The sequence below is a fragment of the Pelodiscus sinensis genome, chromosome 4 (assembly GCF_052426305.1).
Source record: "Pelodiscus sinensis isolate ZL-2025 chromosome 4, ASM5242630v1, whole genome shotgun sequence".
Taxonomy (NCBI): Eukaryota; Metazoa; Chordata; order Testudines; family Trionychidae; genus Pelodiscus; species Pelodiscus sinensis.
In genome coordinates this window covers 44,576,176-44,602,602 of record NC_143055.1, presented here as the reverse complement: position 1 = coordinate 44,602,602, position 26,427 = coordinate 44,576,176, and the positions used below count along the sequence as shown (strand labels likewise).

At 45.3% G+C, this 26,427-nt stretch overlaps 1 protein-coding gene across 10 annotated transcripts in view; it reads left to right on the top strand.

Annotated features, from left to right (window-relative positions):
* The window catches only part of APBB2 (amyloid beta precursor protein binding family B member 2), a 311,717-nt gene that overhangs the window by 133,311 nt on the left and 151,979 nt on the right, over nucleotides 1-26,427 (top strand). For all 10 annotated transcript variants that reach the window (XM_089777852.1, XM_089777853.1, XM_006129479.4 and 7 more), the window contains one exon: nucleotides 13,275-14,087. In XM_089777852.1, the coding sequence (XP_089633978.1) occupies nucleotides 13,275-14,087 (813 nt within the window). The remainder of the gene's footprint in view (nucleotides 1-13,274; nucleotides 14,088-26,427) is intronic.

The following is a 26,427-nucleotide window of genomic DNA, read 5'->3' as shown; positions in this document are numbered from 1 at the left end:
GAGGACATACTGTCCTTACCCCTCTGTCTCATCTAAATAGGTGCACTCTTTAGCTTATGAAGATTAGGAGTTGTTCATGTAAGTTAATGTATACCACTCATAAACAACAGTGAGGTGTACAGTAACTTCAAGTTCAGCCTTTTAAAACCTAAGCTCATAGACTCATAGACTCATAGACTTTAAGGTCAGAAGGGACCATTATGATCATCTAGTCTGACCCCCTGCACCATGCAGGCCACAGAATCTCGCCCACCCCTCTTAGAATAATCCTCTCACCTATGTCTCAGATATTGAAGCCTTCCAATACTTTGAAGGCCCCAACATGCAGAGAGTCCTTCAGCTGTGATCTGTGCCCAATGCTACAGAGGAAGGCGAAAAACCTCCAGGGCCTCTGCCAATCTACCCTGGAGGAAAATTCCTTCCTGACCCCAAATATGGCGATCAGCTAAACCCTGAGCATGTGGGCAAGACTCACCAGCCAGACACCCAGAAAGTTCCCTATAGCAACTCCTATCATCCCTCCATTGACCTATTTCCAACTGGAAATGAATGGTCAATTAGTTACCAAGATCATGTTATTTCATCCAACCATCCCCTTATCATAGAATCAGAACTGGAAGAGACCTCAGAAGGTCGTCAAGTCCAGCCCTCCGCTCTAGGCAGGACCAATCCCATCTAAATCAACCCGGCCAGGGCTTTGTCAAGCCGAGACTTAAACACCTCTAGGGATGGAGACTCCACTACTTCCCTAGGTAACCCATTCCAATGCTTCACTACCCTCCTAGTAAAATAGTTTTTCCTAATATCCAATCTGGACCTCTCCCACCACAACTTGAGACCATTGCTCCTTGTTCTGCCATCTGTCACTACTGAGAACAGCCTCTCTCCATCCTCTTTGGAACCTCCCTTCAGGAAGTTGAAGGCTGCTATCAAGTCCCCCCTCACTCTTCGCTTCTGCAGACTAAACAGACCCAAGTCCCTCAGCCTCTCCTCGTAGGTCATATGCTCCAGCCCCCTAATCATTTTGGTTGCCCTCCGCTGGACCCTCTCCAATGCGTCCGCATCCTTTTTGTAGTGGGGGGCCCAGAACTGGACACAGTACTCCAGATGTGGCCTCACCAAAGCCGAATAAAGGGGAATAATGACATCTCTGGATCTGCTGGCAATGCTCCTCTTAATGCATCCTAATATGCCATTAGCCTTCTTGGCTACAAGAGCACACTGTTGACTCATATCTAGCTTCTCATCCACTGTAACCCCCAGGTCCTTTTCTGCAGAACTACTACTTAACTGGTTGGTCCCCAGCCTGTAACTATGCTTGGGATTCTTCCGTCCCAAGTGCAGGACTCTACACTTGTCTTTGTTGAATCTCATGAGATTTCTAGTGGCCCAATCCTCCAATTTGTCCAAGTCACTCTGGACCCTATCTCTGCCCTTAAGCGTATCTACCTCTCCCCCTAGCTTAGTGTCATCTGCAAACTTGCTGAGGGTGCAATCTATCCCCTCATCCAGGTCATTAATAAAGATATTGAACAAAACCGGTCCTAGAACCGAACCTTGGGGCACTCCACTAGAAACCGACCTCCATCCTGACATCGAACCGTTGATCACTACCCGCTGGGCCCGGCCTTCTAGCCATCTTTCTATCCATCTTACCGTCCATTTATCCAATCCGCATTCCCTTAACTTGCTGGCAAGAATATTGTGGGAGACCGTATCAAAAGCCTTGCTAAAGTCAAGGTATATAACATCCACTGACTTTCCCATGTCCACTGAGCCAGTTACCTCATCATAGAAGCTAATCAGATTGGTCAAGCACGACTTGCCCTTTGTGAATCCATGCTGACTATTCCTGATCACTTTCCTCTCATTCAAGTGTCTCAAAATGGATTCCTTTATGATCCCTTCCATGATTTTTCCAGGAACCGAGGTAAGACTGACCGGCCTATAGTTCCCTGGATCGTCCTTCTTCCCTTTTTTGAAGATGGGCACTACATTTGCCTTTTTCCAATCATCCGGGATTTCGCCCGATCTCCACGACTTTTCAAAGATAATGGCCAAAGGCTCCTCAATGACATTTGCCAACTCCTTCAGTACCCTTGGGTGCATTAAGTCTGGACCCATGGATTTGTGTACGTTTAGTTTTTCTAAATAGTTCCTAACCTGTTCTTTACCCACCAAGGGCTGTCCATCTTCTTCCCATCTTGCGTCGCTTAGCACAGAAGTCCAGGAGCCGACCTTGTCCGTGAATACAGAGGCAAAGAAAGCATTGAGTACTTCAGCTTTCCCCACATCCTCTGTCACTAGGTTACCTCCTTCATCCATTAGGGACTGCACACCCTCTCTGATCACCTTCTTCTTGTTGACATGCCTGTAGAAACCTTTCTTGTTATCCTTCACATCCTTAGCCAGTCGCAACTCCATTTGCGCTTTTGCCTTCCTGATAACCCCCCGGCATTCTCGAACTATACATTTAAGCTCCTCCCTAGTCATTTGTCCAAGTTTCCACTTTCTGTAAGCTTCCTTTTTGTGCTTAAGTACACCAAGGATTTCCCCTGTAAGCCAATCCGGTCTCCTACCAGGTTTGCCTCTCTTGCTACGCGTCGGGATGGTTTCTTTCTGTGCCTTCAATAAGGCTTCTTTAAAATACTGCCAGCTGTCCTGGACTCCTTTCCCCTTCATGTTAACATCCCAGGGGATTCTTTCCATCAGATCTCTGAGGGAGTCAAAATCTGCTTTTTTGAAGTCCAGGGTGTGTATTTTACTACTCTCTTTCCTTCCTTTGGTCAGGATCCTGAAATCTACCATCTCATGATCACTGCTTCCCAGGTTGTCACCCACCTCTACGTCCCCTATTAGTTCCTCCCTGTTTGTGAGGAGAAGATCAAGCTGTGCATGGCCCCTGGTCGGATCCTTCAGCACTTGTACCAAGAAGTTATCCCCAACATTCTCCAAAAACTTCCTGGATTGCCTGTGTACTGCCGTATTGGTTTCCCAACAGATGTCAGGGTGATTAAAGTCCCCCATGAGAACCAGGGCCTGCGATCTGGAAGCTTCGCTCAGTTGTTCGAAGAAAGCCTCATCTACCTCATCCACCTGGTTCGGTGGCCTGTAGCAGACACCAACCACAACATCACTGCTGTTTGCTCCTTTAAACCTGACCCATAGACTTTCAACAAGTTTTTCTCCCTCTTTATACTGGAGTTCAGAGCAATCATAGTGCTCTCTTACATATAGTGCAACTCCTCCTCCTTTTCTCCCCTGCCTATTCTTCCTGAACAATCTATACCCTTCCATGACAGCGCTCCAGTCATGCGAGTCATCCCACCAAGTCTCTGTTATCCCAATTAAATCATATTTCTTGGCCTGGGCCAGGGCCTCCAGTTCTTCCTGCTTGTTGCCCAGGCTTCTCGCATTAGTGTACAAACACTTCAGGTAACCAGTTGATTGCACTATCTTCTCCATTCGAAACTGGGGTCCTCCTTTCTCGCTCCTTGCTCTATGCATTTCTTCCCGGTATCTGACTTTCCCACTCCCCTCAGGGTTTTGGTCACCGTCCCCCGACGAACCTAGTTTAAAGCCCTCCTCACTAGGTTCGCAAGCCTGCCCGCGAAGATACTCCTTCCTCTCTTCGTTAGGTGGATCCCATCTCTTCCTAACAATCCTTCCGCCCGGAACAGAGTCCCATGGTCGAAGAAACCAAAGCCCTCTCTGCGACACCACCTGCGCAACCACGCATTTACGTCCTCAATTCGACGATCCCTGCCCAGTCCTTTCCCTCATTATTAACTTTCTAGGAACGAGTCAATATATCTGGTGTATCAGTGCCGGATCTTTATTGAGTAGACTCAGAATTGTATTGTTTTCTACATTATATCTCCATATATTGATTTTTGTCAGGATGTGTTTGAACTACCTAGGAAGGTGTCTTTTTTAAGAATTCTTTTCCACACAAAAAATAACTAGAACAACATTGCAGGGGACATTGGGATCTGTAGAACAGGGCTCCCTGCTTGTAAACTATTAAGTTGTTTATAAATTGTAATCTTGTTATTTCAGATTCTCTCAGAATTGTGTTGGAATGTACTATGATCTGATTCCAAAAACTGGCCTTGATAAATAGCATGCAGTTGTGGACATTATACCATAAACTGTCAGGGATCACAATTATCCATTCCTTAAAAGTTTTACATAAAATATATTAGTTGATCACAGAATGACAATGAACCACTAGTGTGGTGCGGGTATGAACCACTAGTCTGGTGTGGGCACAAAATGAGCTCAAACTAGCTACGGAAATATAGGGAAACAAGAAGACTTTTATAAATACATTAGAAGCAAGAGAAAGACCGAGGACAGGGTAGGCCCACTGGTCAGTGAGGAGGGAGAAACAGTAACAGGAAACTTGGAAATAGCAGAGATGCTTAATGACTTCTTTGTTTCGGTCTTCACCGAAAAGTCTGAAGGAATGCTTAACATAGTGAATGCTAGTGGGAAGGAGGGAGGTTTAGAAGATAAAATAAAAAAAAGAGCAAGTTAAAAATCACCTAGAAAAGTTAGATGCCTGCAAGTCACCAGAGCCTGATGAAATGCATCCTAGAATACTCAAGGAGCTGATAGAGGAGGTATCTGAGCCTCTAGCTATCATCTTTGGAAAATCAAGGGAGACAGGAGATATTCCAGAAGACTGGAAAAGGGCAAATATAGTGCCCATTTATAAAAAGGGAAATAAGAACAACCAAGAAACTACAGACCAGTTAGTTTAACTTCTGTGCCAGGGAAAATAATGGAGCAAGTAATTAAGGAAATCCTCTGTAAACACTTGGAAAGTGGCAAGGTGATAGCGAACAGCCAGCATGGATTTGTAAAGAATAAATCATGTCAAACCAATCTGATAGCTTTCTTTGATAGGATAACGAGTCTTGTGGATAAGGAAGAAGCGGTGGATGTGGTATACCTAGACTTTAGTAACGCATTTGATACGGTCTTGCATGATATTCTTATCAGTAAACTAGGTAAATACAACTTAGATGGTGCTACTATAAGGTGGATGCATAACTGGCTTGATAACCGTACTCAGAGAGTAGTTATTAATGGTTCACAATCCTTCTGGAAAGGTATAACAAGTGGGGTTCTGCAGGGGTCTGTTTTGGGATTGGCTATGTTCAATATCTTCATCAACTATTTAGATATTGGCATAGAAAGTACGCTTATTAAGCTTGCAGATGATACCAAGCTGGGAGGGGTTGCGACTGCTCTGGAGGATAGGATCATAATTCAAAATGATCTGGACAAATTGGAGAAATGGTCTAGATAAACTGGATGAAGTTTAATAGAGACAAATGCAAAGTGCTCCACTTAGGAAGGAACAATCAGTTTCACACATACAGACTGGAAAGCGACTGTCTAGGAAGGAGTATGGCAGAAAGGGATAGGAAGGAGTATGGCAGAAAGGGATCTAGGTGTTATAGTGGACCACAAGCTGAATATGAGTCATCAGTGTGATGCTGTTGCAAAGAAAGCAAACATGATTCTGGGATGCATTAACAGGTGTGTTGTGAGCAAGACATGAGAAGTCATTCTTCCGCTCTACTCTGCACTGGTTAGGCCTCAGTTGGTGTATTGTGTCCAGTTCTGGGCACCGCATTACAAGAAAGATGTGGAGAAATTGGAGAGGGTCCAGAGAAGAGCAACAAGAACGATTAAAGGTCTAGAGATCATGACCTATGAAGGAAGGCTGAAAAAATTGGGTTTGTTTAGTTTAGAAAAGAGAAGACTGAGGGGGGACATGATAGCCGTTTTCATATATCTAAAAGGGTGTCATAAGGAGGAAGGAGAAAACTTGTTCATCTTGGCCTCTGAGGATAGAACAAGAAGCAGTGGGCTTAAACTGCAGCAAGGGAGGTTTAGGTTGGACATTAGGAAAAAGTTCCTAACTGTCAGGATAGTTAAACACTGGAATAAATTGCCTAGGAAGGTTGTGAAATCTCCATCTGTGGAGATATTTAAGAGTAGGTTAGATAAATGTCTATCAGGGATGGTCTAGACGGCATTTGGTCCTGCCATGGAGGCAGGGGACTGGACTCGATGACCTCTCGAGGTCCCTTCCAGTCCTAGATTCTATGATTCTTTGAAAAAGGCAAATGGAATCCTAGGTTTCATCAGGCCAAGTATTTCCAATAGGTATAAGGAAGTGGTAGTACCATTGTACACGACACTGGTGAGATCTTCTCTGGATCTCTCCTACTGTGTGCATTTCTGGTATCCCATGTGCAAAAAGATTAATTCAAACTGGAACAGGTGCAGAGAAGTGCAACTAAGATGATCAGAGGAGTGAAATACCTATTTATGAGAGGAGATGCAAAGAGCTTGGCTTGTTCAGCTTAACAAAAATAAAAGACCGAGGGGAGATATGATTGCTATCTGTACTTACATCATAGGGATAAACACAGGTTGGACATCTCTTATCTGGCTCCCTTGGAGCCTGACTTGTCCCTAACTAGGGAATTTGCCAGCCCAGAGAAGGTTCCCTGCCACAGTGCCCAGCTGTGGACTCTGCCATCTGGGGGTAGAGCGGAGGGACTAACTTCAGCCCCTGCCAGGCTGCCTGCTGGGTTGCTGGCCCCACTGCTGTTGCCCTGGCTGGGCTGCCTGCTAGCCTCCCGCCCTGCGCTGCTGTGGGCAGTCACAAGCTCTGGCCCCACACTGCAGCAGGCTTCCAGGGGCCGCCTCTGGCCATGGTTGGACTGTTGGGGGCTGCTGAGGGCTCAGGCTCTGATCCCAGCACCGTGCTGCCATGGGCTGCTGGGGCTGCCACCAGCCCCTGTCCTGGGTCCACTGCTGCAGGCTGCTGAGGGCTCGGACTCCTCCCTGCAGCAGCCCATAAGCTCTGGCCCCACTTCCGTGAGCTGCCTGAGGCTCTGGCCTCAGCCTGCACTGCCTGGGTTGCCACCGGCTCAATCCCAGTGCCGCAGACCGTCAGGGGCTGCTGGAGTTGCTGCTGGCTTCAGCCCCACTGCTGGGGGCTGCCCTCAGATCTGTCCTGATGCTTCAGCCTGGCCCCTCCTGGATTGCTGTCCTGTCACTAGGCTGCCAGGGTTCTCTGATCCAGCCACATCCATAATCCAGCCTGTACCAGGGAGGGAGAGGAGTTAGATTAAGTTCAGTGCCAACATGGATACAAGAACAAATGGATATAAACAGGTCATGAAGACGTTTACTATTGAAATGAGATGAAGGTTTCTAACCATCAGAGGAGCGAAACATTGAGGGACAAAAAAATCTAACTGGCATCAAGACTGAGCTTGATAAATGTTTTGAGGGGATGGCGTTATGCTGCTCCCAATGGCAAGAGTTGATCTGCGACTGCTAGCAGCAAGAATGTCCAGTAGCCAGTGATGGGACACTAAATGGAGAGAGTTTTGAGTTACTAAAGAGAATTCTTTCCCATATGGTTGGTGGGTCTTGCCTGGGGTGGGCAATAATTTTTGATGCAGAGCCACTCCAAGATTTTGGAAAGTGGTTGAGGGCTGCACACGCTTCCATGATATTAATGGAGGAGATGCGGGGTCTGGAATGGCGGTTGGGTGCAGAAGGGAGCTTGGAGTAAGGCACTGGGGTGCAGGAGGGAGACTGGAGTCTGGGAGGGAGTTGGGATGAAGCAGGTTGTGACCTAGGGCAGGGGACTAGAGTGCAGAGGTTTGGGATGTGACCTAGGATAGGATTGTGATCTGGGGCAGGAGATTGGCAGGAGATGCAATCTCTGTTGTCAGAGGGATGCAAATCAAGCACATCGAAATTGCTAATGAAGCATGGATTTAAATATCCCATGCCTCATTAGCATAAACATGGCCACCGCTTTTTTTTTTCTTCCAAAAGAGGGTTTTTTTTTTAAAAAAAAAAAAAGGCAGTCTAGACCAGGATCTGTCGAAAATAAACCCTTTTTCGACAGATCCTGTATTCCTCAAAAAATGAGGTTTACAGGATCTGTCCAAAAAAAGGCTTTATTTTTAACAGATCCACAAAAAAACTCAGTTTCGAAAAACGCGGTGGCCATGTTTATGTTAATGAGGCACGGGATATTTAAATCCCAGCTTCATTAGCAATTTTGATGTGCCTAATCTACATCTCTCTGTCGACAGAGAGGTGTAAACTAGACACAGCCTGGGTGGGGGGGGCGTATGAGTGAAAGAGGGAGACAGAGGGTTTAAACATGTTGAGTGGGGGGGTGGGGGGACAGAGAGTTGGGGCAGGGAAGGGCTGGAGTTCCAGAAGCAGGCTGTGGCCAAGAGACTTACTTGTCAGCTGCCAAACTAGCCTGCCTGCCTGTAGAGCTTAAAATGTTTCCCAGGCAGCCAGCCTCCCTGCCTGGCCATGTGCTTCATGTAAAACTGAGATGAGAAGAGGGGGTATGGTTCTTCTTAGCTGCCTGATTTTCTAACAAGAAGCTCCCATTGGCCGGTTTCTGCCAGAAACTGGCGAATGGGAATGTGCTGGGGGCGGGGCAGCTCCTAAAACATTCCCCCTTCCCTCCAGTTTCAAAACAGAAACAGAGCCCTGCAGCCGCGTTTCTGGATCTGGTGGCTTGGCGGGCTGAATCTGGCCTGTGGGCTGCATTTTGCCCAGCCCTGTTCTTTCCACATGCTCAGGGGCTAACTTGTTATCATGTGAGGGGTCAAGAAGGAATTGTCATTGAGTCATAATGTCAAAGACACTGGGGATTTCCACCTTCCTTGGCAGCATGGGGCCAGGGTGAAGATAGCAGATTATCTGTAATTTGAAGTCTTTAAATCATAATGTGAGGATTTCAGTAACTCAGCCAGAAGGTTGAGGAAATCACAGTAATCAGATTATGGAAAATCATGTGTTTAAACCCATTTGCAACTCTTAGGAGTGGAACTCTATGTGGCATAGAGGAAAAGAGAGAGAGAAAGGATGCATTTTCTAAGGTTTAAATGAAATAAGCAATTTTGAAAATGAGTTAACACTTAATTTAACAAGAATCTATAGCTATAGGTCAAGGAAGGGCGAGTGAGGTTTTGTGAACTGAAATGTACAGGAAGTCAAACTAGATAATCACGATGGTCCCTTTTGACCTTAAAGTCTATGAGCATATAACTTCTATATTGCCTTCAGGCTTCATGAAAACCACAAGAAATTTAAAAAGCTAGTCAATAAATTCAAATTGCTCCATTTTATAAGACAAAAAAAATCTACATACATTCCTTTATAACAGAGAAAACAGCAAGCAAATGGTCTGGTAGCACTTTATAGACTAACAAAACATGTAGATGGTATCACGAGCTTTTGTGGGCACAGCCCACTTCTTCAGATACCATCTACATGTTTTGTTAGTCTATAAAGTGCTACCAGACCATTTGCTTGCTGTTTTTTTTCTGTAACAAACTAACTCGGCTACCCCCTGAAGCTCCTTTATAACGGAGGGCACTTGTTCATAACTTTATGTGGAGTCCTCAACCATATGAGTCATAATATTACTTTGCATCCTGAAGGATCAATCAGACAGAGAGGATGTGTGATGACAACTCCTAAAAGTATTTATTTACCTCTAAAAACACACTAATTTCTGATACTTTGTGATTTTTTTTAATGTGCTATGGTTACAATTTGAATACTTGAATATATGTATTTATTATTAATCAAAAACTAAAGCTAAAAGACTAATAGACCAGAATTTGAGGAAATCATGGTAATCAAATAATGAAAAATCATGTGTTTAAACCCTTTTGTAACTCTTAAGACTGGGATTCCTTTGGCATAGAGGAAAAGATAAAGGATACATTAGTCTGTTCTCTAAAGTTAAAACAAAATGAAGTATACAAATTTGAAAATGTTAAACACTAAATTTAACAGGTGTACCTGGATTTAAATAAACCTTTCATATAGTGTTCCTTATATTTTATATATAAGGAGTCCACAAAGAATTTATTTTCTCTAAATCCATATTTTAGAGTAGTCTTTTCTTTCACAGATTGAATACTCAGATGCACAATATATCTTAACTGGAATGCTCTCCTAGCAACCAGCTCAAACTGTACTCTTTTATCCATGGATATATCTGAAGTCACACCCTCATTTTAGTGTGCAACAGGCATATCACAAATCAGCCTTTTCTGAGAGAACTAGCAACAACTGAGAGAGTGCTTTATACTCTGTCAGAGGGAGTGAATACTAATTGGTTTATAATTTGTTTGCATTTCTCAAACGAGTGAGTCACAGGAAGAATTCATGGTGTATTTTCTATTATTAATGGAAGTCATACTTTACCATGGGAGTGACAATAGGCAGCAGGGGAAACCATGGATACTTTTTAATATATAAAAAAATACTCTCTTTGATCATTTCATTGGTCTGAAAGTAGGATGACCAGGTGTTCGGTTTTCAACTGGGATCCCTGGTCGAAAAGGGATCCTGGCAGCTCTGGTCAGCACCGCTGATTGAGCCATTAACTATCTGATTGGCAGTGCCGCACAGTGGGGCTGGCAGATTGGTTGCTAGCCTCCATGCTACGCAGCTCCCAGGAAGCAGCTGGCATGTTCACCCTCCAGCTTCTATGCATAAGAGGCCAGGGCATCTTGAGGGGCTTTGCATGCTGTCCCTGCCCCAAATGCCACCATGTAGGAGCTGAGAGGGCATACCACTACTTCCAAGAACTGCGTGAGGTAAGTGCTACCTGGAACCTGCACCTCTTACACCTCCAGGCCACAACCCCCTGTCCCAGCTTTGATTCTACCTTCCACCCAGCAGGTCCCTCAGCCACAGCCCAGAGCCTCTTCCTGCAACCTAAACCCTTCATCCCCCAGCCTCACCCCAGAGCCTGCACCCCCAGTTGGAGCCATCAGGTCCTCCCACAACTTGCCCTGTTAGCCGGCACAGTGAAAATGAGTGAGTGAGTGAGTGAGTGAGTGAGTGAGTGAGTGAGTGAATGAGGGTGACTAGGGAATGGAGTGAGCGGGATGGGACATGGGGAGGGCCTTGCAAGGGAGGTGTTCGGTTATTCCCGGGTACAAAGTTGGCAACCTTATTTGAAAATCCCCTCCCTGCCCAAGCCTAGTTCTCTGGAAGCTTGACCAGTGTTTCAGATATCATGATGTCAGAGAGTTGCCCACAAGTTGCAAGAAAAGTAAGAAAAGTAGAAGAATGTTGTAGCTCAGTTATGGACTGATTATGAACTGTGCTGATTAGGCCTCAGCTGGAGTATTGAGTCCAGTTGTGGGCACCATGTTTCAGGAAAGATGTAGACAAATTGACTATGTCTGCACTGCTGGTTTTGCCGGCAGCGAGTATGCAAATGAGGCATGGATTAGCATATCACGGTGCCTCGTTTGCATAATTTATGCAAGCCATTTTTGCACAAAGGGTTTTTGTGAGGGGGGGAAAAAAGTAGCGTGGACATTTTGTGTTGCACAAAAACCCTATTTTGTGCAAGATCCTTATGCCCCTCCGGGAGAGGCATAGACGAAGCCATTGTGTAGAGAGTCCAGAGAAGAGCAACAAAAATGATTAAACGTCTACAGAGCATGAGCTATGAGGGAAGACTGAAAGAATTGGGTTTGTTTAGTTTGGAAAAGAGAAGACATGATAGCAGCTTTTAAGTACCTAAACGGATGTTACAAGGAGGAGGGAGAAAAATTACTCTCCTTAACATCTGAGGATAGGACAAGAAGCAATTGGCTTAAGTTGCAGCAAGGGAGGCTTAGGTTGGACATTAGGAAAAACTTGCTAACTCTCAGGGTGGTTGAAGATTGGAATAAGTTGCCTAGGGAGATTGTGGAATCTCCATCTCTGGAGATATTTAAGAGCAGGTTGGATAGACATCTATCAGAGATGACCTAAAATAAGCAATAACAATGTTTCATTTCTGCCAGGGTAGAAAGGTAGCAGTATGTTGCTTTGATCTGTAGGGCCACTTAGGGTACGTCTAGACTACAGGCTTTTGTCGACAGAAGTTTTGTTGACAGATACTGTCGACAAAGCTTCTGTCGACAAAGAGTGTCTACCCTGTAGTCTAGACACAACCCTAGATGCAATAACACCTTCTGTCGACAGAACGCGTTATGCCTCGTAAAATGAGGTTTACCAGCGTCGACAAAACTGCTGAGTTCTGTCGACGTTATGTCGACAGAACTCAGCGGTAGTGCAGACGCAGGTAGAGTTTTGTCGACAAAACTCTGTAATCTAGACACACCCTACTCTTCAACTCACTATTGGTGGGTCCTAAATAAATTCTTGCCCTACTTCTTGGCTCAGGAGGCGGTGAAACCATGCATTTTAGTGAGAAAGAGGATAATGAACTTCAGAACTCCAAAGCAGATGCAAAATACTTCTTTTCCTCCCCAAAATATACCTAGTAGAGTAAACTTCCAATAATCCAGCACCTTTCAACCCAGGGGGTGCCGGATTATCGGATATGCCAGAGTATCAGGAGATACTCCAGAAGGGGAGCTGTGAAGGGTTGAGGAGGGGAGGGGGGAAATGGCGCGGCGTGGGGCGAACCCTCCACCGTTATGCAGGGAGGTGGAGGAAGCCCCGCGCACCTGCTGCTGACAGATTCAGCCGCTTCTGAAACTGACGAGTGGAGGACTTGGAGAAGCCAGGGACTGAGCAGCTGGGGTGCTGCCCGGTTGGTCCTGGAGCGCCGCCCCTAACCTCCCTGCTCGGTGCCCAGCAGCACTCTCAGCTTCTTTGCTCCGCAGCTTCCCCAAGTCTGCCGCTTGGCGGAGCAGAGCATCTGGGGTGCTGCCGGGCGCCGAGCAGGGGGGTGAGGGTCGGCACTGCGGGACCAACTCGGCAGCACCCCAGCTGCTCTGCTTTGCGCATCTTCCCCAAGTCCGCCACTGGTCAGTTTAATCAGCGGCAGCAGCACACTTGGGGAAGCGGCACGGAGAAGCTCCAGTTGTCTTCTGGCTGGAGCACTTCCGGATTCCAGTTGGTGCTGGACTATCGGGAGTGCCGGACCACTGGATGCCGACAATTGGAGTTTTACTGTAGCTCAAACATTCAAAAATGTAAAATAAAAATTGGAGTAAAAATATTGTATACCTTTATTAACAACGTAACATTCCCCAATGTCATCACCACCTTTTTTGCTTTTGAATTTTCATATTTGACAAACTGATCTTTTTTTTAATGTATCTGTTTTCCCTTCCACTTAGTTTATAGAAACTGTTGTTTACCAGTTAAAGGCATCGTATCCCTTTTCCAAAAGCTCTACTACAAAGAGTATCTCATGAATATCTCTTTTTCTTTTCTAGTTGACTCCAGTGTGGACGCATTGGCTGTGTTTATGGCAAGCAATAGCACAACCGACGTTGTGAATCGCAATAATCCTGCCACTCCCCCTAATACTCTTAACTTGCGCTCCTCCCATAATGAACTGTTGAATGCGGAAATGAAGCATACAGAAACAAAGAACAGCACTCCCCCAAAATGCAGGAAAAAATATGCATTAACTAACATTCAGACAGCCATGGGCCTTTCAGATCCAGCAGCACAGCCCCTTCTGGGGAACAACTCTGCTAATATAAAGCTGGTGAAGAATGGAGAAAATCAGCTTAGAAAAGCAGCAGAACAGGGGCAGCAGGATCCCAACAAAAATCTCACTACAACTGCAGGGATAAACATTACTTCTGAGAAGTTAGAAGGTAAAGAAGCAACCCCTCAGGATTCTGCAGGCTGCGAAATATTCTCCTCTCAACCTAGGAGGACCAAGAGCTTCCTAAATTACTATGCAGATCTGGAAACATCAGCCAGGGAATTAGAACAGAATTTTGGGAACAGTCATGTAGTGATGGAGGAGAAAGCAGCACAAAGTAACAGCCAGGCTTCCACCGTGATTGTCAATGGGGATGTACTGCCTCAGAAACAAAACAAGCTGTCCAGTCCAGAAGATGGCCAAGTAGCCACTGTATCATCAAGTCCTGAGACTAAGAAGGACCATCCTAAAACTGGAGCCAAAACAGATTGTGCATTACATCGGATTCAAAATCTGGCTCCAAGTGATGAAGATTCCAGCTGGACAACGTTATCACAGGACAGTGCTTCTCCAAGTTCACCCGATGAAACAGGTACAAAAGTGAAGAAATGTTTTCCTCAGCTCTTAGTAACTACCACTCTAAAATATGTTTGGCATTTCTCTTTAATCTCATTGTGCAGACAGTTGGGGATAAGTGAGACAATCTGAGTCAAAAAAAGAGAAATTGAAAATAGCAAGATGCCCCTTAATGCTCTTTACCAAGCAGTAGCTTGTTTTGGGAGAGTGATGAGCTACAAGATAAGGCTAGATAATCACTATGGCCTCTTTTGACACTGAAATACATAAAGTAGAGCATAGCTAAACCCAAAGGTTAGATTGTTGCATGGCTCCTCATGAAGTTAATAAAGCTGACAACCTTCTATAAAAGGGACTTTATCAGGTACCACAGCTGTAGTCCAGTGATGATGTATCCTGAATTAGACTTTAATTTTTTTTTAAATCTGAAGTTTTAATTACTTTTAAATGATAATCATTCATTTCTTTTAAACACCTAACCCTTTGTTGCTGAGAAATTATTCATATAAAACAAACAGAGGGTGCATCTAATGCAAATAGTGGTGATGTTAACTGGTCATTCTAGTACATGATAGACGAGTACTAAACCTACAGGGTAAAAGATGTTACTTTTCAGCTTTTACATGGAGGAAAGATGGATGTTTTAAAAAAAAAATTCAAAGTTGTTGGGGGGAAAAAAAAACAATTTGTGACGCTTTTAAATAAAATCTGAAATTTAAATAATACACCTTATGCTGGATGCTATTGTTCTGTATGCTAATTCGGAAGCTGACATCACTGGGCTTCATGTTTTGAGAGCGTGGGTCCCATTAATTATTGGAACTGTAATGATGAGTAGGGTGGTAGCACTGTTGCTTTTCTATGTTATTTTTGCAAATAATTCATTTACTGTAGTTAAGGGACATTGTTACTTTTTTGGTTTTGGATTTGTGTAAAAGGACATTAATTTCTGGGGGGACAAATCGCGTTATCTCAAATCCTATTCTCTGTCCCCAGTTGATCTTTACTAGGTATGCAGTAAACATGAGTTTCACTACGGCAGTACTTTACTTTCCTATCAAAATTGTTCAACAGTACATTATTGGCCAAATTCACAGCTGGAGTAAATCCATCCCATGCTTGTGATTTCATTGGAGTTATGCCTAGTTGACGAAGTGGTATATTTGGTCCTGTCAACTATAAGTATTAAAAATATAAAACAAACTAACACAAACTCCAAATAAACCATTAATACCAGGTGTGTGCTATTTTTAGTTCCTTTCTCCATTATTAATAATTATTAATATTGTATTGCATCAGCATTTAGAGTTAGAGATTTCTTTTTATCAGACTAGATATGGTCAGTGTAATAAGATCTCAGTTTCTGATTTGAAAGTCTTTCTTCGTGTGTATCATGTACAGGCTGCGACTTGGTTGTCTAAAGCAAGAAACTAGTTAAAGAAAATGTTAGTGGCATCTACAGTGTATGTTTGATTAAATTGTTTAATATTGTGTCCATTAGCTCTCCGCGTAATTGATAGTTTACACAGCTGAGGCCCTGGAGAACTATTGGTACAAATAAGCTCTTTTATTCCATAATCTTTAGAGGCTTTGAGCAATTTTTGGATATTTTTCCTTTATTGTGGAATGTAAGCTTTTGTTTAAATATAGTTTTAAAAATATTGTGACAGTTCCCCTCCCCCCCGAAACAATTGTCTCCCACAGACAAAAGCAGTAGTAAATAATCTCCACCCCCCGCAGTGAATTATAAGCAGGCATTATTTAAGAGATAATGTTGTTAAGTGGGGACAGTCTAAGTTGAAGTAAGGTCAGCTTCTTAAAATACAGGCAGTCCTCGAGTTACGTGGATCCGACTTATGTCGGATCCGCAGTTACGAACAGGGTTTTTCTCTCCCCGGAGGATGGGAGCGGCGGGACGCCCAGGTGCGCCGCGGTTCCGCCGCCTGCGTCCTCCGGGGCGAGAAAAGCTGCTCCATGTCTCCCTGGTCTGCTTGGGGGGGAAACCCCCCAGCAGACCAGGGAGACGCTGAGCAAAGCCGCGGAGCACGCGGGCAGCGGGACAGCCCAGACGCGCCGCGGCTATCTTTGCTCCCCGTCTCCCTGGTCTGCTGGCGCGTCTGGGCTGTCCTGCTGCCCGCGTGCTCCGTGGCTTTGCTCCCTGTCTCCCTGGTCTGCTGGTCTCCAGCAGACCAGGGAGACGTGGAGCAAAGCCGCAGAGGACCCGGGCGGCGGGACCGCGGTGCGTCTCGGTCCGCCGCCCGCGTCTCCCTGGTCTGCTGGGGGGGGGCGCGCAGCTATTGTGCCCCCCGCTCCTCTCCCCCCCCCCCCGAGCAGACCAGGCTTTTCTCAGGACGCCTGTGGTAGAGCAGCTGGGGTGCTGCTGGTTGGTCCCGCAGCGCCGCTCTGTGTGCTACTGGAGCAACCCAGCAGCACCCCAGCTGCTCTGCCCCAGGTGTCCCCAAGTCAGCAGCTGCTGAAACTGACCAGCGCTGACTACAGGAAGCCCGAGGCAGAGTTGCTCTGCCCCGGGCTTCCTGGAATCAGCCGCTGACCAGTTTCAGCAGCAGCTGACTTGGGGATGCCTGGGGTTCTTAAGTTGAATCTGTATGTAAGTCGGAACTGGTGTCCAGATTCAGCCAGTTGAAACTTATCAGCGGCTGATTCCAGGAAGCCTGGGGCAGAGCAACTCTGCCTCGGGCTTCCTGTAGTCAGCCGCTGGTCAGTTTCAGCAGCGGCTGAATCTGGATGCCGGTTCCGACTTACATACAGATTCAACTTAAGAACCACAGGCATCCCCAAGTCAGCTGCTGCTGAAACTGACCAGATACATACAGATTCAACTTAGGGACTGTAGGTTTGTTCTTATCTTGTACGTAACCCGGGGACTGCCTTTACTAACTTTAGGCTCCATTTATTCCCCCAGAATGAGCTTGTTAAGGGCATGTCTGCACTATCCTCTGGATCAATGGGCAGTGATTGATCCAGCGGAAGTCTAGTAAAGATTTAATAAATCGATCACAAAACACTCTCCTGTCGACTCCAGTACTCAATCAGAACGAGAGGAGTAATGGGAGTCGACAGAAGAGTGTCGGCTATTGACTTACTGCAATAAGTAGATCTAAGAAAATCGACTTCTGCTATGTTATTCATGTAGCTGAATTTAGATTGACAGTCTCTGGTAGTGTAGACTAGATCTCATGGTGCCGTGAAGTGGGCTTAGCTTTTCTGTAACGGAATACCTGGAATGGTGTAGTTTCTGTGCTGAAATTATCGCTTTGCTGAAGTCAGTGGGACCACTGTTTCGCATCTGAACTTTTTTATTCCTTTATATTTGAGCTACAGGAAAATATAATTTTAAAAAATGGAGAGAAACTAATTCAGTCCTGGGAGAAACCAAAGTCACTTCATGTGTTATGAGGGCTTCTTTTTCATTCCTGTAAAGCAGAGCTTCTCAGACTTCATTGCACCGTGACCTCCTTCTGACAAGAAAAATTACTACACAACCACAGGAGGGGAGACTAAATTCTGAGCCAAGTCCTACTGCCCCAGATGGAGAGGCCAAAATCCAAGAGCTTTAGCCCTGGGCAGTGGGGCTCAGGCTTTGGCTCTGGACCCAGCAAGTGTAAGCCAGTTCTGGTAACCCTATTAAAATGGGGTCATGACCCACTGTGGGATCCCAACCACACTTTGAGAACTACTGCTCCAAAGCCTCCACTACTGGTCACTGTTGGAGACGGAGACAGAGCACTGAATTAAATGAAACATTGGCTTGGTTCAGTATGGCAATTTCTTTGTTCTTAATATGTTTTTTCCTAAGAGGCTAAGGTTTTTGTAAATTTTAAGGATTTTTACCATGAGTGCCCTTTCAAAAACTCCCACTGCACTAAAGCACCTGAGTGTTGTGCTAGTTTATTGTCTGGCTTGTCAAAAAGCTTATTGTTGAGATTAGGGATGTGAACGGGTAACCAGTTACTGGGTAAGCATCACCCATTTAAGGAAAATGGTTAACCAGTTACCTGGGTCATGGGAGGAGGGCTACTCCAGCCCAATGGGGCTGCTGGGCCTAGAGTCAGCAGCCTTGCGCAGGGGGGTAGGCGGGTAGAATCAGCGGCAGATGGGGTAGCTGCCAGCTCGGAGGTGGCAACCCCTCTCTCACTGCTGCTTCTGCCCAGTGTAAGCCTGCCAACTCCCAGCCCTTGAGCCAGCAGCTCAGCTGTTCCTTGACACCCCGTCCTTCCCCGCCCTGTGAAGCTGCCAACTTGCTGCTTACATGGGCTGGAAGCCAGCAGCCCTGCCTGTGGCATCGGGGCCACTCCAACCCAGCGAGCTGGAACTGCCCTCCTCCCCCACCTGTTCCATTTAATAAATTAGCCAATTAAACTTAATGTTTAACCAGTTAACTAATTAAGTGGGATTTTACATCTGTTGTTGAGATGCCATCCCTTTTCTAGAGTACATAGTTTGTTGATGTGACATAAAGAAGTTAAGAAACCAAATATGGATTTTCTTTCATAATAGCTCACGCATGTCATGACTGGTGTTTTGAAAGACAGTTGGAACCTGATTTTTTCAAAGCTGTTGTGTTTCAGCAGCTCATGTTTACGGAATGAACCCCCACCACTGGTATAAACATCAAAAATTGTGATTCACTGATATATCTTTAGACATATTTAATATCAAGCACATTTTCTGAAAATAGTTGTCAGCAGGGACTCCATTCACGGATGTCCTCAGTGATTTGAAAGCTTTTGCACCACTGAACATCCACGGGAGTCTGTGGTCCATGATTAAATCCATTTATCTAACCTAGAAGGGCACTGCCAGGATTGTAAAATAAGGCATGAACCATCAGTCCTGGCTGATAAATCCAGTGAATGATCTGAACTTGCTGTTTTGGTAAAGGGGTTAAGAACAGTTTTGGTTGATTTTCCTCTTAATCACTTGTGCCTTTATCTGATCATTTTCTATTAGGTGGTGAAGGTATTGTGACCTTTAATCTGCAAACACTTACTGTACATCATGATGTATACCATTTATATCTGGCCTACTAATTGGCAGCTACCATATATTGCAGACATGAGTGCTTCAGAAACACTGAGAGATTAATAACATATTTTTAGTATTTTAATGATCCGTATAATGGGTAAAACTTTATTTTTAGGGGCTGATCCTGTGTCTTTCCATTGATTTTTAGTTGGATTTGGAGTTACATTGAATGTAATCAAAGTAGAAGCAATTTACAAGGGATTAATAATGGATCTTTTTATGGGAATAAGTAATATCAATACATATATGCTACATATAATCATATGTGTTATTGCTGCGCCTTAGATATTCTGAGTCTTTCTGAAAATTAATATTTGATCATAAATAAAGCGAGTATTCCTTACTACTCTTTAAGACTGCTGCAGTGTATCATGAAATATTTGTTTATTCTGGACAGCTTTTGAGAGAGGGGAAATTTTCAAATCAATGAACTTTTTAGACTTTAAAACCTGTCAGGCTTATTTGTACACGTTTAGCTATATTTTATTTTTCTCTGAGAAGTGATTTAGACTGAAAATACCCAGAACTTCTGGAAGTAGTTTTATTTGCCACGAGAAGGTAAACTCTTCATATTGTTAAATTGTATAGGTTGCATTAGCAAAAGGGAAAAATTCTGGTTTCAAAAAGCACTCAGTACAGGTTGCACTTCTGAAAAACACTACTCTGTGGTTCGGCCACATCCATGGAAGGACCACGGATGCTTCTGGACCAGAGAGCCCTGGAGCCTAATGGCAGGAGGGCCAGCAGCCTGGCAGGGGCTGAGGACCGAGGAGGGAGGGAGGCAGAGGGGCCCCACAGTAGTGCTGGAGCCAGGGACTGGAGAATCCTGGCAGCCCATGGCAGCATGAACCCAGGGTCTGGAGAACCCCAGGCATCCATGGTAGCATGGAGTCAGCAGCCTTAATAGCCTGGGTGCCTGCGGCAGCATGGAGACGGAAAACCCTGACGGCCAGTGGCAGTGCACGGTTGGCTGGAGAAGCCTGGATACCTGCAGCAGCACGGACCAGGGGTGGAGAATCCAGGGCTGGAGAATCCAGGCCACCAAAGGCAGCCTGGGCCAGGAGCCAGCGACAGCGGAGCAGGGGAGAAGGTAGAGGGAACCAGAGGCAGGCGCCTGGCTGGCTTGGGGCCTGTGGCAGGCAACACCTCCCTTGGTCCGGAAAATTCTGTCGTTCAGGACTGGTCAGGTCCCAATCATGCCGGACCAGGGAGGCCAACCTGTACCTTAAAATAAGAGTTCAGAGTTAATATACAATTCAAATATATATTATCACAGTGTTAAAGGAGTATTTTGTTGTTTTCCTCTGAATGATTTTATTTCCGTTATTTCCATCTCCCTTGTGAATCTCAGGCACAATATTTCTTAGTGAAACAGTTAACATTTATTACTTTGAACAAAATGGGCATGTGATTAGTTGCAAAACTGGAAACTTGCAAACCTAATTTTGAAACCTACAGTATTTTTGCATATGCTGAGCTTGTGGCATAGAAGGGTTTTATATTGAGACCAATTTAATGCTTTCCTTTCTGTGAGGAACCCTTAAGCTCTTTTAACCCTCCCACTGAAGAGAGTTTGAAAACTTAGCTGCTGCAATCAGCTGAAAAGAGAACTTTTTGGCTTTGCAGTCTTGGCATATGCACACAGAACCTCCCGCTTTCCAGGACACAGGAATCCGATCATGGCCTTAAAAGGGTGATTTTTTTTTATTAACAATAATGATAATAATAACAACAACAACAAAAACACGCTTGGTAAAAATTACTTGGTTCGGAGGTGTTACCGTGACCCGGACCATGCCACTTCCCGTGGCTCCCCTTTGCTGCAAATGACAAACTGGGGCCAATGGGAGCCATGAGACTCCGTGGCTGCGGAGCTGGTAAATAAATAAACCCCAGTGGCCAGTTAGCAGGTTTCCCACAGTGGATCCGCAGACCTCTTTGAGACACACTGCTCTAGCTACACAACAGGAACAGGAAAGGTCACTGCTTCCAATTCAAAACTCACGCTCTGTTTCCACTGGCTCTCCTGGCTTCCTGCCAACTCACTTCCTGCTTCCCTAGCATTCATGGAGACACTCCAGTACCCACTGTGTATAGTTTAACCCTTGCAGGCAAAGCTAGTAGGGTTAGGTTAAAGGATTAACAGCTAGTGAGTATAAAACTAGCTGAGTGAATGACTGGAATGTCTAGAAAATGGTTACCTCTCATTCACCACAGTCCTGACCTCACAAAGATGTGCTAAAGCAAATTAATCGGTGATGATAAATGTATTTTTTGAGAGAGACCCACCAGAATGCTCCCAACCTGCCTCCTCCACCCATTGCCCCACACTGGGATTCAAGGGACAGCTGCCATAGGGAGTGGCAACAGGTAAAGTTACCTCCACCAGAATTATGTCTGTGGTCAGCTGTGCAGGCAGAATTCTCTACTGATTATATCTAGCCACTTCAAGACTGCCTACTGGGTTGGAGAATCTGACAATAAGGAATCTCAGGGAATATTTCTAGACTACTCTCTGGAAGGCTGTTTTTCAGAAAAATAGGAGGACAAAGGTTTTCTTTTTCCATTCTTATTAAATATTTGTTTAATTTATAACCTTTTAATTTGGTTTAAATTCTGATCCATCGATAAAATGGCAGCATCTATTTTATTATCTTGTATTTTGTTCTAATTTTGCCTTCTGCAGTTACATGGCAGTTACATTTATTAACTGGTGGGGACTGTATAGATTCAGATTCTGCTGAGGGGCAGGTCTAAGGCCTAGATTTGTAAAAGTAATAAACTGTTGTTAATAATCAATGGGTTTTAAGATCCCAAATGCCTGAATCCCTTTTGAAAATGAGACTTGGGTTTCTAAATCTAATAGGTATCATAGTGCTGAGCATTTTAATAATGCAGGACAATCCTCTGGCCTCCACGACTCCAAAATTGGGCGTTCTAGCGCCAGTGAATACCGTATATTCCGGCGTACAAGACGACCTCTGATGTTAAAAAACATCCCCCAAAAATCGGGGGTCGTCTTGTACGCCGGATGCCCCGCCGCCGGAGCCCCTCCGCGGCTTTGAAAGCCTCGGGGGAAGCCGGCGGCGGGGCATCCCAGGCGCGCATGGGCTGCCCCCCCGCCGGAGCCCCTCCGCGGCTTTGAAAGCCTCGGGGGAAGTCGGCGGGGGGGGCATCCCAGGCGCGCATGGGCTGCCCCGCCGCCGGAGCCCCTCCGCGGCTTTGAAAGCCTCGGGGGAAGCCGGCGGCGGGGCAGCCCAGGCGCTCCTGGCGGCTTTGCTCCCAGTGCCTCTGGTCTGCTTGGGACCATCTCCAGCAGACCAGGGACACCGGGAGCAAAGGAGTCGGAGGGGCGCTGGGGTATAAGATGAAACCCTATCTTTTAATTAAAAAGATAGGGGGTCGTCTTATACACCCAGTCGCCCTATACGCCGGAAAATACGGTACTTCCTTTCTGTGTGGCTCCCTGATGCAAATCCAGCCAAGCCAGACTCCTGCAGAAAGCTTGTGCTATAACTTGCAGGGCCCTGGGCTTTCTGAATATTTAAAGTGACAATGAGCAGCCTTTTTAAAAACAGGATAGGGTTTATTAGTTGACTGGAACACATCATTGGATGGGTAGTTCTTAGGCTTGCATAGAGAACCAAAATTAAGCATGGTTATATAACAGGTAAATCAGAGTAATCAGCCAGCCAAGCCATTTTGGAATCCATTTCTGTATCTGTCTCTTTGTATGAGAGGCAGTTCTCTGTATGAGAGGCAGCGAGGGGGGAGAACAGGAGATGGTGCTGGGGGAGGGAGGGAGCCAGCTTAAAAGGCCTCTGTCAGATGTAGTGGTGGGGGGGATAGGACAGGCTGCTCTGGCAGCAGCCCCTGTTCACGGTGGCCTGGGTTGGCCACACTCAGGGGCTGCTCTGGTAATAGCCCCCGCCTGCAGCCAGCCCTGGCTACTGAGAACAGGGGCTGCTGGACTCCGCACAAGCTGGGAACCAGCATTCCCGGCTCACGCTGGTCCGGGATGCTACGGATCTGTAATTTAAATGTAGTAAGAGCTTCTGGACTCTTACTACATTTAAAATGCAGAGCTGCAGTGTAGGTGGCTCCCACAATATGGCTCTGCAAAGTGACCTTTATCATCTAATCATGCAGTCCATACAAATTTGTATTGACTACATGATTAGCCAGATAACTGCAATTTAACATCCCCAGTAAAAATTGGTGACTAATTTATGGTCTTAACTTTATGCACAGAAATCTGAAAGCTTTGACCCAGATAGCAGTCCTGCAAAGGAGTCTGACATCATTTCAGGTTGAAAGGTACCAAAATACAGATTTAACCTCCCAAATATGGGACTCTAGTCTGGCAACATCCGTAGTCCGGAAGGAAGGACCATGGATGTTGCTGGACAATGGAGCCCTAGAAGTGAGGAGCACGAGTCAGCTGGGAGTCCTGCATGTGCTGACAGAGGCTGATCCTGAGGTGGGTGGGGAGTCCAGTATCAGGGAGCCCTAGGCCAGGGAACCCCTGCGGTGGCTGAAAGAAATCCCTAGTCCTGGCTGGGAACCCTGGTGTCAGCGTGACTGCCAGCAGCTAGGAGGAATCCCTGGCCCTAGCCGAGAACCCAGGCAGGCGGCAGCTGAGCAGGCAGTCGATGCGGGGATTCATCAGCTGGGAACCCCAGTGGAAGCGGGGTCAGCGACAGCTGGGGGGGATCCTCAGTAGAAACAGGGCCAGCGGCAATACCCAGCCTCGGGCCAGAACCCCAGCGGCAGCAGAGCCATGGGGAATCCCAGCCCAAAGAGGCTGACCCTTGGAGCTCCGGCATGGGGCCAGCAGTTGGGAGGGAAGCCCAGGCTCCAGGGATGCCCACAGCCCAGAGAGGAGCCTTGACTTCTCATGGTCTGGCAAACTACGTGGTTCAGAACCACTCAGATCCTGAGGGTGCCGGACAAGGGAGGTCCAACCTGTATAAGCCTTAAAAGAAACTCTGAATGATGTAACCCCAGGTCACATTGTTAACAATGAAACCAACTTGTAGCAAATAAATCTCTTATTTCAAGGAATTGACTCTCTTTTTTCTCCCTTTTAAGGTACAGTTGATAATCTCTGTGTAAAAACAATCTCACTCGTTTCCTGGGATTTGGTTTTATTTAGCAAACGAATAATAAGACAAAATGAAGTTGTGGTCTTCTTCCTGGGCTTGGTTGCTTCTACATTTCCAAGTGCAAGACTGTTCACTTCTAAATCTTCTATGCTTCACAGATAGATGTATCTGTCAGAGTCCTTCAGGATCTGTTTTATTTCCTTTTTGAAATTCCTGTCAGCCACGAGGCCTTGCCTCCAGGCTTGATATTGCTGGCAGGTGACATAAGGTAGGACTGGCTTTACCTTCTCTTTCCTCTTTTTGTGATGATACCCTGCGGGGTTTAACACATCACAGTCTATGCTTTTGATACACTGTCTCAGAGTGTCAGGTGGTGTAAACTGAAATAGCACCCTTGACTTCAGTTGGCTTTACAAGGGTCTGTCTATCTGCATCTGAATTTGGTCTCTTGGCTTGTGTTATTGTCAGTTGCTCTCCTGCTTGCTGGCCCTTAGGTTTTATCGGGGGAGGGGCATTTTTATTGATTCACATGGCAAAGTGTATAGTTCCCTATTTGGATGAAAATATTGTGCTTCTTTTTAATTGTGCAAGCAGTGTGCAGAACTATAATGTTGATGGCATTACAAATTCATGTAATGAAACTATGTACCATCATTAACTGTTGCTGTTAGTTAGCTGGAAAATAGAGTATATTAGATTTGGAAGGGGGAAGGCAAACTGCAAACTGTGCAAATAACAAACTTTAATGACAAGAATATGTAGCAACATGACCAATGGCATTATATTAATCACTATAGCAGTTGGCAGTGACTTCAGAATCCAGCAAAAACAATGAGGAGTCGTGTGGCATCTTGGAAACTAACAGATTTATTAGGGCATAAGGTTTTGTGGGCAAATCCCACTTCATCAGACAAATTGAAGTGGAAATTGTAATGCAATTTACTGGTCTTACAGTCTATATTTAACAGATAAAATTTTCCCTTTTATTTGGGATTACTGTTTATTATGTTAACATAAAAGATTTTTTAAAATAATTTTAGGGGAAGGACGGCATATATCTAGTGAAAATAAAATTTAAGCAGCTGTGGTTATCTTGTTTTCTTTTCTCTAATCTCACAAGCTGTTTTTTGAAGCTTTTTGACCTTTGTTTTTCCTGGACATGAATGAGAACAATTCCAGACCCTAGCCTTACTCTGTAAGATTGAGTGCATCTTGTTCCAGAAACTCTTTTGCGCTTAGGCTACCATGTTTCACAACTTGAGCTTGAAGTAAGGAAGAAGGGTTGGTGTTTGAAGAAGAGAAGCCAGAGAGTAAGATAATGTATAAACAGGATTCATCTTTAAGAAATGTGTTCAAATGTCTTCCTCTAGAACACTGGTTCTCTTCCCAGGGGCCATGCCTTATTTCTAGGGGGCCATGTGGGGAAAAAAAGGAACATTAGGGGGCCACCCAAACTTAACTGCCAGGCGTTTGATGAATGAGGCTCAGAAGGGGGCCATGAGCAAAGAAAGGTTGAGAAACACTGGTGTAGAGGATATTAAAGAGGGCAGTGAAGAGGATATTAAAGAAACAGGCAAAGATCCAATGCTAACTAAGGCCAGACTTTAAAAAAAAACCTGCTTCCAGCATATAAAGCTATGAAAAAAAAGAGTGAAATATGAATGAGATTGACCTGACAAATCTATGCCTCAGCATTTTTCTAAGCTGCATAGAATCCATGCCAAAATGCAGTCCACTTGGTCCATGCTAATAGGGTAGATACTAAAATCTGTAGGACTTGAGGACTAAAGCAGGCTTACTAAATGATCCAACCAGAAGTAGCTGGCTCAGGGAGGGACTTAAGAAGCTGATTCCCTATGAGAGAGATGGGAGAGGAAGTGACTGACTCTGAGAAGAGAGGCAGCAGCTTGGGCAGGGCAAGGCAGCTGCAAGTTGATAAGAGTCTCTGTAAAGGAATCTATAAGCTTGTCCAAGTTCTGAGATGAGACCATTTGGGGGGCTCGGCAAGTGGTCAGAGAAAGTACTGGTTTCTATTTCTGCCTAAAATCAAATAGGAAAGTCTGGCAAAGTCAAGTCAGTCTGAACTAGTCAGAAGTGGTCAAAATGTGTATGTTCCTCTTCGAGACCATTGGGTCTGGATTTCCTGAAATTTTGAGCTTTCATAGCTGAAAATGAAGTTGTGGGAATTGTGCTTTGAACATATAA